The following is a 12,682-nucleotide window of genomic DNA, read 5'->3' as shown; positions in this document are numbered from 1 at the left end:
AATTAAATATTATCATAAATACTTGAAAAAAAAATAATTTCCTTTTAATTATAATTTATTTTATCAATGAGTGTTACCGATTTATTATATATTATAAAATAGGCAGTTCGCGCAATGCACCATATTTATCCCTATATAAATCAATTATGAAATTAAAAAAATAAACATTTTTTTAAAAATAAGTTTTTCTTACACATTTCAAACATATATTAAAGTGTATATATATGTTTAAAATAAATTTTATTCCACTCGAATAATCAGATCCACTCAAATTTAAATAAAATATGCCAAAAATATAATTTTTTTGTAAATTTAGTATTTTACTGATAAAAAAAAAAAATTAGTTACTTAAAATGATTTATCAGCAGAAATATATTGCTTTACTGTTTTTCACTTTTGATGGTTTTTACATTATTAAATAGTTTAGTATTAAATGATATTTAATGAAATTAAAAATACATTTATGTAATCTTAATAATGATTATAAAATAATAGAGATAAGCATCATTTAAAAATACATTTGCGTATCTAAAAAAACCAAAATAAATTATTTAAAAAAAATTAATTAATTAAACAAATATAAATAAATATTAATAATTAATATGAAATACTTATTGCTAGGTTTAATATCTATCTTAAATTTTATTTTTGGATAGCAATGTCCTCTTTTGCAAGTATACCAAAGTAATTTTTAATAACTTATTATTTACTTTTTAAAGCTTATTTTAACAATCTTTACTAGATCCTTAGAATACTTAAGGTTTTACTGTAAGAAACTTTCTTAGATTACCATAAACTAATTTACTCTTAATTAATACAATAAATTCTGTTAATTAAGATTCAAGTATAGTTTATTACAATGACATGTCATCCAGTTCTGGAGAAATCATCAATGTTATTAAGGGTAAAATAATTATTTTTACTTCCTAACTAAATTAAAATTAACTAATTAATAGCTGATTATTTCATATTAGACTTTTAATATAACCCTGCAACTGACTAAATCGTAGTTGCAAATTTTGGTAATCTTATCTTTGCAGATCCTTATACTCTAAATGTTATTAGTACTTTTTCTATTCCCTTGTTGTAGTCTATTCAGATTATAAAAAATACAAACTTGATTATCCTTACTAAAGGTTTTAATATATTGAATATATTTGACTTCGTAAAATAAAAAATAGTTTAAGTTATGGATAACACAAATTAACTTCAAACCTTTCCAGATAATTCTAATCCTTAACAATACTATTCCAATATATATACACTTAGCAGCGGCGATAATATAATATTAACCATAAATGATATGGGTTTAATTACTTGGGGAATAGATCTATAATTACTTAGCTATTAATTTTATGGGTATATTCCAGATTGTAATTTATTTTCTTAATATTAATTAATAAAAGTAGAATCAAAATTTTTATAAATATAAAAAGCATAAGTTGTCTAAAAAAATGATACGAAAAGATGTTTCACAAAACATCCAACTCAAGATATCATATTTATTGCTGGAAAATCATTAGAGATTATAGCAGTAAAAATAATTGATATCAAAAAGGGACTTTACAAAACTCTTTTAAAAATGTGTAATTTATTAAACAATTTATTGATTGCTTACTTAATTAAATACACAATTAACATAAAATTTTTTATTTTTTTTATGAATACTTATTTATAAACTTAAAGCATTGAATGGGTATAAGACAACTGATGCAATTTTAAGCGTAAAATTTGTTTACTATAACAAAAATGGTTATACATATCCCACTCTTTGGTTAGGAATACATAATATTGCATACTATGCTTATTTGCAGTTTAATAGTGATTTTTCTACTATCTAACTTTAACTTGGTGGCTCATTAACAATTTTAAGTTAAGCAAAATGGAATTAAATAGAAGAAAGCACAATTTTCTTAATATCTTCCAGTTATTATGTGAGTATCTTTAACTATTAATCATTTTAGTTGACGTTCAATCTATGTAAGATAAAAATATTTTTAATAAAATAAATAATAAATTTACTAATTTAAAATTTATAAGATTTTTATGGTAGCTATTTAAGTAGGAGATTTATTAGATAATAGTCAGGCTAAACTGATAGATTTGTTTTTATTTAATCAAATAAAGTATTACTTTATTAAAGAGGTTACTTTGGAAATTATGATTCTAATACATAAAAATCTACATTAAGTTACAGTGGGATCTAAAATTATGGAAATTTTTATTAAATAAAAAATATTTTTGATTGGTATTTTCATAAAAGCGCCAACACAAATGGAAACATTCTGCAAAGCATAATCTAAATATTTCCTATTTACCCACTTAATCAAACAACATACGTAATAAATGTTTTTATTCATATACATCTTGCTTAAATACAAATATTTTTACTTATAAAAAGGTTACTAACATTACATCTTCATTTGGATTAAGTTGGTTAAATGTTAATTAAAATTTAGATCCTTATTATTTAAATGGAATATTTTGGGTAGCATTAGCTTTTCCTGCTAAAGCTAATACAGAAAACTATCTTTTCCAATTAATCAATTGTTTATCTACGACAGAGAGGTATAATCTAACATCTGATTAATCTGATGTCCGGTCAATTTAAACAGCATTTGCAATTGCATCCTTAGAGAATGCTAACAATTTAGAGTTAATAGGAGTAGATAATTAAGGTACAATATATTCATGGGATTTAAGCATGCCAAATATACTGTTTAAAAACTCTAAAATATTCAGTAATTTATATTAATTTATAATTAACTTACTTTTTAATATTTACCTACATTTTATTAAATAAATAGTTTTAAAATATCTTTTCAATAACTTTTTTTATTTATTTACTGTAATTTGTTTCAATTTAATTAAATTCCTACTAAAATAACATTTGAAGTAAAAAACTGAGTTTCCTTAATTTAAAAAATTCATTCCTTTATTTAATCAAAGAATCAAAGTTTGAGGTTTTACAGTGTCTTATTTTTATTATTTTTTATTTTTTTAGATGTTTTAAATTCTAAAGTAATTTAATTTTAAAATCTTAATTTAACTGATAGATATATGCAAGAATTCTAAAATTGGAGAAATTTTTTACTATGGAAATTCAAAAATTTTGATAATTTCTTGTGATGATAATAATGTTTACTCATTTGATCTTTAAACCGGAAATTATTAATAGTTATTAACTTTAAGTAGCTAACCTTTGGCTTTGAAAACTTTTTCAAAACCATAATTAGTAGCAATAGGGGATTATAATTAAGGAATTGCTTTTATCTACAAATTTAATACAAATTCTCTTTAGTTTGACTACTTTTTGCAGATACAATAAAAAGAAATTTATGATAAACTTATATACATAGACATGCTTAACGATTACACAATTTGGGTTTAATATAGTATGGGTAATATTTTTTACTCAATCTAAGATTGCTTGTCTGATTCTAGTCTCTGTACTTAATGTACTTAAAAGTATTACTTTAATGCAACTAATCAATATGATATAAATGGGTTATATGGTACTGGTTCAGAAAGCAAACCATTTACAACATCTCAGAGTTTTCTTACTGCCATGATGAAAGTATACTTTTTTTTATATCTACTCTTAAATATTTATTTTTTTTTCATTTACTTATTTTTTTTTGTATTATTTTCAAATATTTTTTTTTAAAGTAAAATATTTTTGTAAATTTGTGCCTCTAAATTCAAAGAATAAATCTAGTTAAATACTAATTTATTTAAATATTAAATTAGGCTTAATATTACCAAAAAATAATAAATGGAGTGTCAAATATGGGTGTAAACTTTTCTATTTAACCAGGTTACTTTTTGAATTTAAATCCAAATTTGATGAATTTTTATTTCAACAAAATTATCTCATTGACATTTTAGAGTAGCTAACCTGCGATTTATGCAAGTTTATAATACCAAAACACTTTGAATTTGTAGAATTATTACTAAATTAAATTGCAAGATATTGCAATATATTATGGATTGGACACTATATCAACAAATTGTGGATTGATATTTAAAAATATATAACAAGGAGTAATCATTAATAATATCTAATAATTTAATCTAATTTCAACATCTTTTACTAAGAGTTGTTAATCAATATTAATTGAATAAACCTAATTGTAAGTTTAGAAATATGAAATAGTAAAAGAAGATTTCACAAATCACTTATTCATTATCAGTACTTTTAATTCTAATTAGGTAATTAATTTTATATAGTATTATAATTCATTGTTTTAAAATTATTTTGATTTAATAATAAATAGATTGAATTATTTAACGTTTCAATAATTAATTCTACTTTGGGTTAAACATTTAGCTTTTTATAATAATAATCTAATATTCAAGCTAAGATAGCTAATCTTACTATTTCAAATAATATTTGCTCTATTAACAATAACTAAATAGAAGAAGATACTACATCTGTTCTTTTCTCTGCTGGATTATACACAGCTGATGGTGTACTTATAAAAAATAATTAATTTTGCAAGAAATCAATTTTTTCAACTGTTACAACTCTAACTCAACCCAATCAAATTTTCTCATTTAGCAATATATTAGTTTAAAATAATACTTTTTAAGCAAGAACTACTTACATATTTTTTGATGCATTTTATTCAATGAGATAATCCCCTTCTCATGAACTGATTTTAAATAATGTTTAGTTTATAAATAACTAGTTATCTTAGCAAAGCGCATAAGATTTAAATATTGCTTAATACTTTTAAACTAGTAAAATTGCCAATTTTTAGATATAAAATACCTCTTTAACTGATCATTTTGACATTTAGCTTGGGTTAATAGAGAAAGCAAACTAAGTCTTTATCAATGGATTTTCTTGTGTAAATGATGATAATTATATTAATCAAATTCCTAACAAAACAACAGCAGGTTGCTTACAAATGAAAGAAGTATAATCAGCTAATTTATCATAAATTTAAATTATTAAGAAAAAGGCTCAAGATACAAACCTGATATCTATATTAAATAATGATATTTAATATGCAAATGTTACAATAACAGATGGCTTTTTTAGTGATTTATATTTATATTAAAACGATGTAAATACTTAAGCTATACCTTTGTAGATAGTTAGTTGGTATTAAATCTAGGTGGAATTAGACAATTGTATATTTTAGAATATATTTTTGAAGAGTGTAGATTACACACTAACCTTCTCAAGTACAGCATTATATTTTATAAATTATGTTGGTTTAATAATTATTACAAATTCTTAATTTTTGGATTCTTACAGTAACTCCTTATATGGTTTTACCTATATTTAGACTCATGAATTAATTATAGAGAATGTCACTTTTAATAATTCTACTTTTACAGATGATTAGTCTTTGTCTTTATTCAACTCTTAAGGAAGTATGATAAATGCTAAGGCTCATAATATAACTATTTTGAATAGTAATTTCTCTAGAGCTACAGCATCTAAAGGTGGTTTTCTTTATTTAACCTGTTTTGGTGATCAATTAAACCTTAATTTAACTAATGCTCTATTTAGTGAAGGGTACTCTTCATTAGATGGTAGTGCTATTTTCATAGATGATGGAGGCTAGATTCTTAATCTTAATTGTGACAATTGTCAATTCAGAAATTTGTATACTTTAATGGGTAATGCTTCAACTCTAGCATAACAGTAAATTAATTTCGTTTAAAAAATATTTCAAATTAGGAAAAAATTAAATTATAAAAAACAATTTAAAATAAATAATTTTTAAAACTCAATTTTATAATTTAAATGAACTTTATTAAGAATGATAATTTTTTTAAATTTAAACTAAATTCATTTTTTAAATAGAAAATATACTAAACAACAATAAAAGAAGAGAAATACTATTTAATTTTAAGGAGGATATATTAATAATGTAAAGGGAGTTTCAGATAGCTACTTCATTGATGTAGTAAATACTGATATATTATTTTAAGACATAAAATAAATTTTATCAGAGTAATTCAGCTCAAACCATTTGTCTTATAGTTCTTATATGAATAAAACAGGTCTTTCTTAGCAATCAACACTAGCTAATTTATAAAATTCAAATTTAAGTATTGATAAATGCAATTTTACAAACCTGTAAATTGAATCTCCATCAGCAACTTTTCCTTTATTAATCAGCTCTTAAAATTCTTTAATATAAATAAGTAATACATACTTACTAAATTCTTCATTTACAACAAGTGTAATTTATTCAATCTAAAGCTAATTAGAGCTTTCTTAGATAATATTTAAAAACATTAGCTAAAAACTATCTGAAAAAAGATTAATTTAATAAGATATTTATAAAATACCTTAAATATCCTCATCTTCTTTGATTATAGTATCAGAATCAATATTAACTATAAGCTAAGATAGCCTTTTCTCTAATATTATATGTAATTCTAACTGTAATGGTGGAGCTATTTAAGTTTCAAAAGGTACATTTAATATTGATAGCACAGTTTTTAAAGAAATTCAAGTAAATATTTTTCAAATACTATAACTTCTCATTAATTAAGGGAACCCTCCAACTATTTGGAGGCTTATTTTGTACCCTTTATTTATTGGCCCTCAATATAAGCGGTCCCTTAATTAATGAGTAATTAAACCATATTATATTATATTTATTAACATTTTATTTATAAAAAAATTTTTTTAACTTTTATAAATGATTAAAATAAACCTAATTTCAAATTAACAATGTTTTTAAAAAATATAAATATAGTCTACTTTTGGCGGCGCATTATTCATTTAAGGAATTGATGATAACAACAAAATATCAAATACTTAATTTTAAAATTGCTTTTCTTAAAATGATGGAGGAGCTTTATATTTAAATGCTCTTTAAAATGATGTAATCTTATGAGTTATATCATATTTGCATTTTATCATTTATTTTTTTAATTAAATCAGAAATTCTCTATGATCATAGACAAAACAACCTTTATTGGAAATTCTTGTAATACAAAAGGAGGTTCTCTATATGTAGATTCTTAAATTTTAAATTCTGCTTATTAAAGTATCAAAATGAAGGATTCAAAAATAATTAACAACAAAGCTAGTATTGGAGGAGGTATTTATCAATAAAATTTATCTATAGACACTTAAGAAAGCAACATAATCACTAATAATACTATTTTGATATATGGAAAAGATGATATTTCATATCCTTCACAGATGAGAGTAAAGAATTTTGATTAATTTATATAGTTTAATAATGGGGTAGTACGAAAGGACTAAATAGTAATAAACAATTTCAGGAGTGGAGCTAATATATCTGAGATTTAATTTGTGTTACTGAATAATAAAAATGAATTAATTTATCCAATCACTTCAGATGATTACAATACATATTAAGTTAATGTTAATTTTGATCCAGAAACCAAAGATTTATCCTCATATTCTCTAAGTGGAGATCTTTTTGCAAAATATGATAAAAATATGCAAGCCTTTAAATTTAGTAATATAAATATTATAGGAACTCCAGGTACATCAGCTAACATATCTTTTACTTCTAAATAGATTTACATATTAGATTAAAAAACACAAAAATTCATCTAAAACTACACTTTTAATATTCTTATTAATTTCAGACTATGTGGTCCTGGAGAAAAAATCAATAATCTAAATTAGGTAACTGAGTGTTAAATATGTCCTTAAAATTATTACTCTTTTAATGTTTCTAATTGCTTAGAATGTCCTTAAGGAGCTACATGCTATGGAGGAACAAATATAGTAGCTAATTCTGGATATTGGAGAAAAAGTAATACAAGCAATATATTAATTGCTTGTTCTAATATGCAAAATAATTGTATAGGTGGTAGCTTTGGAAATCATATTTGTTATGAAGGTCATATTGGAGCTCTTTGTGAAGAATGTGATGTAAGTGAATAAATAAATTAATTTGATTTTATATTTAAGATTTAATTTATAAAAGATTTTTGGTGAGTATTGGGGGCAATCTTATGCAAAGTCAGCAAAATATTAATGCACAAGGTGTGATTAGATTAAAGGAAACTTTTGGGTTTTAATATTAGTAACAGTTTGGACTATACTTTCAATGTGTTTAGCAATTAAAGGGGATGTTGAAGTTCTTAGAAAAAATGTAGCAATTTTGGCAATACAAAAAAATATTTTATAAAGAAAAAAAACTCAAATCGAAAAGAAACATAGTCTTTCAACTTAATATAATATATTTTCTAAAATTTCATAATAAAGCAAATATTTTGCATCTTCTTAGCACTCACCTTCCATAAAAAATAATTCAATACAGTTTATAAAACATAAAGATAATTCAGGAATCTTAATTAAAATGTTTACTAACTATATACAAATCGTAGGATCGATTGCAACTTTTAACCTTTCTATTCCTTATGGTAAATTAATTAAAATTATTTTAGTTTTAGTTATTGTGGGGAAAAAAGAGAGAAATTCATACATCATTTGAATTGGGGGAATTTAAATTCCATTAAAAAATGAATGAATGGATCACTACTTTTTAACATTACTTTAATGATAAATTATTGAAATAAAAAATCTTTTTTAATATTTTGATTTCTATTTTTTAAATATCTATAAATATTTAATGTTAATTTCTTCAATTAAAATAAATATTTATTTAAAAGGAATTTTTGAGTTTCCTTAAACAATTGGACAGCCTATTAATAAAACTATGAATTCTCTTGATTGTGCTTTAAAGGATTTAAACTCAAGTATTCCTATTATTTATCTTAGACTTTTATTTACTTTAATGATTCCTTTAGTTTATATACTAATATTTTTAAGCTTGTTGCTTATCTATTACTTTTTCAAAAAATGTAAAGGCTAATACAAAAAATTTCCTTGGTATATTTTAACAACCGCAATTATGTTTTTAATAATTTATATTTAGCCTGATTTAGTTGCATAAATAGTAGCTCTGCTCTCATGTCGATAAGTAGGTGATAAAAATTATATACTATCTAATATGTCTTTTGTTTGCTATTCAAGAGAGCATTAATTCTACATTTTGGCTCTTATTATTCCTATGCTACTATTCTGGGTTTTTGTAATCCCTGCTATATTTTTTTTCTTGTTAAGGAGAAACAAAGATAAATTAGAATCTAGCGAAATTAAATTGAAATATGGATTTTTATATAAAGAATATTAAAATTATGCATTTTATTGGGAATTTGTCAAGATGGCTGAGAAATTAGCAATAATTCTTGTTTTGAATTTTTATTCTCAAAGCATTGTTACAAAAGGAATACTTGTTTTTATCATTATTGCTGCCTATGGTATTCTTACTTTGATAATCCATCCCTACTAAGAGCCAGAAATAAATGAAATAGATTTTAATTCAACAAATGTATGTGCTTTAACAGTTCTTTTTGGTTTATTTATGTATGATAATCCTTACTTTTATTTCGTTTATGCCTCGTTTGGAATGATTATAATTATGAATTCATGGTTTATTTGTAAGATATTAAGCAAAATCATCAAAGGCTATATCGCGAAAATTAAGGCAATAATACACAGAATAGTGAAAGCACTTTCAAAAAGAATATTTTATTTTAAAAGATTTGTTGAAAAAAGTGAAAAAGAATAAATTAAACCTGAAATAAAGTAGAAATTCTAGACAATTTTTAAGAAGATTTTGTCTCTAAAACCATAAGAAAAGAAAAAAATTTTCTTGGATGCTATTTAAAAATAATTATGTAATTTTTTAAATATTTAAAATTTTTAATTGAAAAATAATTATTATGATTTTTAAATGAAATTAGGCGAATCATATAAACATATTTTTGAAGAATAAGACAGCAACTAAAAAATTAATAATTTGTAAATTAACGAACTATAAAAAAAGTAGCAAGAAGATTTATAAATATAAAATATAAACTCTTTAAAAAAGAGAGAGGAAGATAAACAGGATGAATAAAATGTCTCAATTGTGATAGTTTCATCTTATAGTAAATATTAAGATACAGTAGAATAGGTAAAGTATAATGATAATAAGTTAACATTTGAGACTGAGCAAATGAAGATAGGTAATTAATTATTCAATTTATAAAAATATTAATTAAAAAATCTTTCATTATTTATTTATTTAAAATATATTCTTAATAGATTCAAAAGAGGACGTCATAACTTTATCTTAAGGCGCCAATTCCAGAAAGTTTATCTATTATTAATAAAAATAAAGCATCATTTAAAATAGAAGCAATATTAAAATCTAAAGTACACCTAGCCAATAAGATAATTAAGTAAATGAGCAAGTTAAAAGTCCTTAATCTTAAGATTCAGACCAAGGATAAAATATAAGTTAAATTATTTAAGGATAAATAATTGAGAATATAGAAGATAGTGATGATATTGATAAAGAATAAATAAATCAAGAATTTTAAGAGGGATAAAAGAATATTACATATTTCTAAGATAAAAGTTGATATTTATATAATAAATTACTCTTGAATAAATGATGCTTTATTTATTAAAAAGTATTTTATATTTTATTACATATTCTTAATGATAATTTATTAAAAAGGAAATAATTTATTAATTTTTTTACTATGGTAAATTTACCTAAAAAAAATTTAAACATTTTAAAACTAAAAAAAATTATTGTTTTATTTGGATAAATTAATATTTTTAAATTATTTATTTTCACTAAAAATAATTTAATTCTCAGTGAAATAAATATTTTATAAATATATTTTTTCCATACTTTATAAATTTTGTTAATATTTTTTTGAAATTAATAAAATGATAGTTAAACTTTTTTGGTTGCATAAGAATTGTTTAAAAGTACATTTCATATAATGGCTAATAAGAATGCGAACTCAGTAGAATATAAACCCATTTGGACAAATTTACACGTATTTTCTATGATTATCTATATCCTCAAATTTCTTAAGAATCCTACATTTTTGAATCAGCACAATTTCAAAAAATGACATTTTGATATAAGTTGTTCATTAATTCACTCGTTATAAAAAATAGCCACTTTAAAAAATTATAGCCAATACTGAGCAAAAAAAATTATCATCAATGAATTTTTAAATAAATATTTATATTCTAAAAAATATACCTAAAACACATATTAATTGATACAAAATTCCACCATTAATTATTAAATATCATTTATTATTTGAAATTAATATTTAAAAATTTTAGAATCGTAAAGTAATTTTTTTTGACACAATATTAAACATTTTTCTAATTTAGTTATAGTAAATTCAAGTTTTACACTCTTGCATTAGGATATTGACAGGAATTTAAAACATGAATGTACTTAAAGTAAAAATAATTTAGGTTTTTTAATAAGTAATTTTGATATTGTATAATATTTTAATTTATTAGCTAAAAATAACTTTAGCTTATTGCTTTCATATAAGTTAAAGTAGAATTAACATTGATCTTTTTAGTTTTTAAACATATTTTAAAAATAAATATTGCTTCAACTGGAACAACAGAAGCAAAACAATTTAATCAATTAATATATAAATATAGAAAAAATTATAAAAACAAGAGATTATAATTTGTAGATTCTTTGTTAAAATCAAAGAATTATAATCGCTATTATACATAGATTATTGATTTTTATGCTAATGGTTTAATAGTTGATCAAATTATTAAGCAAAGAGAAATAAAAAATAAATTAAGAATTTTTTAACAAAATAGGTATTATTAAAATTATTGAATAGAGTTTTCTTAAAGCAAAGCATAAATAAATTACATTTTTGCAGATTTAATTATTAAATTTATAATTATATTTTTCGATAACATCAACAAAGAAATTTAGTAATACTGTAAATTAATTATATAATTCTATATCAGTTTTAATATATTAATCTAATAAGAATTAATGTTGATTTTTTTTTTTTTTGAGTGGTTTAAATGGTTTAAAAGTATTTTTTCCATTAAAATTTAATGTTTCACCATTTTTTAAGTAGTAAAATAAATATTAAAACCATTTTTTAATAGCTATACAATAGATTTTTATTTTTTAAATCAAATATCATATTTTAATAAAATGTATTAAAAAGCATGATTTTAAAATATTAATAAACCTATAAAATAATTATTTAAAAATTAACTTTTACTTTAATATTTGAAGAGTAACTTTTGGGCATTTGTAAATTTTATAATCAAAAAATTTGATAATATGTAATCTCAAAAATAAAATATTGATAAATAAAGTTTTTAGCAATTTTATTAATCTATACTTATTTTTAATGAGTAACATTATCAATTTTGCGTGCTTTTTTAAACAAACTCAAACATTTCTACTTGAAAGTAATAATTATTAAAAACACAAATTTAAAATATTGATCAGCTTTGACATTCATACTTTCAAAAAATCAATAAATTTTTACTTTTGAAAGTAATTTGAAGATAAAATGAAACCCAGCTGTTCTAGTACAAAAACTAAGTATTTTGTAACTAAATTAATATATTTTTATATTATTAATGAAGTATATTTTTCCATGGAAAAATTTACTTTAATGCAAATATAATACAAGTAAATCTTATTTGCTGACAATATGTTACTAACCTTAAAATAGTAATTAAATTCCTCAACATTATATATTAATGAATTAGTTTTTTTAAAGGTTGAACAGTTGTTAAATAAATTAGTTTTTAGCTTATAGTTCAACTATAATAAAAACTTTTTCATACAGTATAAAAAGTGAAAAAAATATT

The 12,682-nt window shown here is 21.5% G+C and overlaps 1 protein-coding gene across 1 annotated transcript; it reads left to right on the top strand. All coding sequences in view use genetic code 6, as the record gives it.

Moving 5' to 3' along the window:
- Nucleotides 1–602: 602 nt before the first annotated feature.
- On the top strand, nt 603–10,425 carry TTHERM_00363150 (transmembrane protein, putative; the record flags this gene model as incomplete). The annotated part of the gene is made up of 17 exons (XM_001007426.3): nt 603–684; nt 743–904; nt 957–1,373; nt 1,437–1,586; nt 1,687–1,980; nt 2,041–2,339; nt 2,402–2,741; nt 3,057–3,577; nt 3,751–4,212; nt 4,278–5,659; nt 5,822–6,479; nt 6,726–6,854; nt 6,914–7,882; nt 7,938–8,376; nt 8,626–9,696; nt 9,763–10,026; nt 10,106–10,425. The coding sequence occupies 17 exons, from the start codon at nt 603–605 to the stop codon at nt 10,423–10,425; spliced, it is 7,959 nt and encodes a 2,652-aa protein (XP_001007426.3).
- Between the last annotated feature and the right edge of the window lie 2,257 nt (nt 10,426–12,682).

This window comes from Tetrahymena thermophila, assembly GCF_000189635.1.
Source record: "Tetrahymena thermophila SB210 genomic scaffold scf_8254813, whole genome shotgun sequence".
NCBI lineage: Eukaryota > Ciliophora > Oligohymenophorea > Hymenostomatida > Tetrahymenidae > Tetrahymena > Tetrahymena thermophila.
The sequence above is the reverse complement of the archived record's forward strand: the minus strand, read 5'-3'. Positions and strand labels throughout refer to the sequence as shown.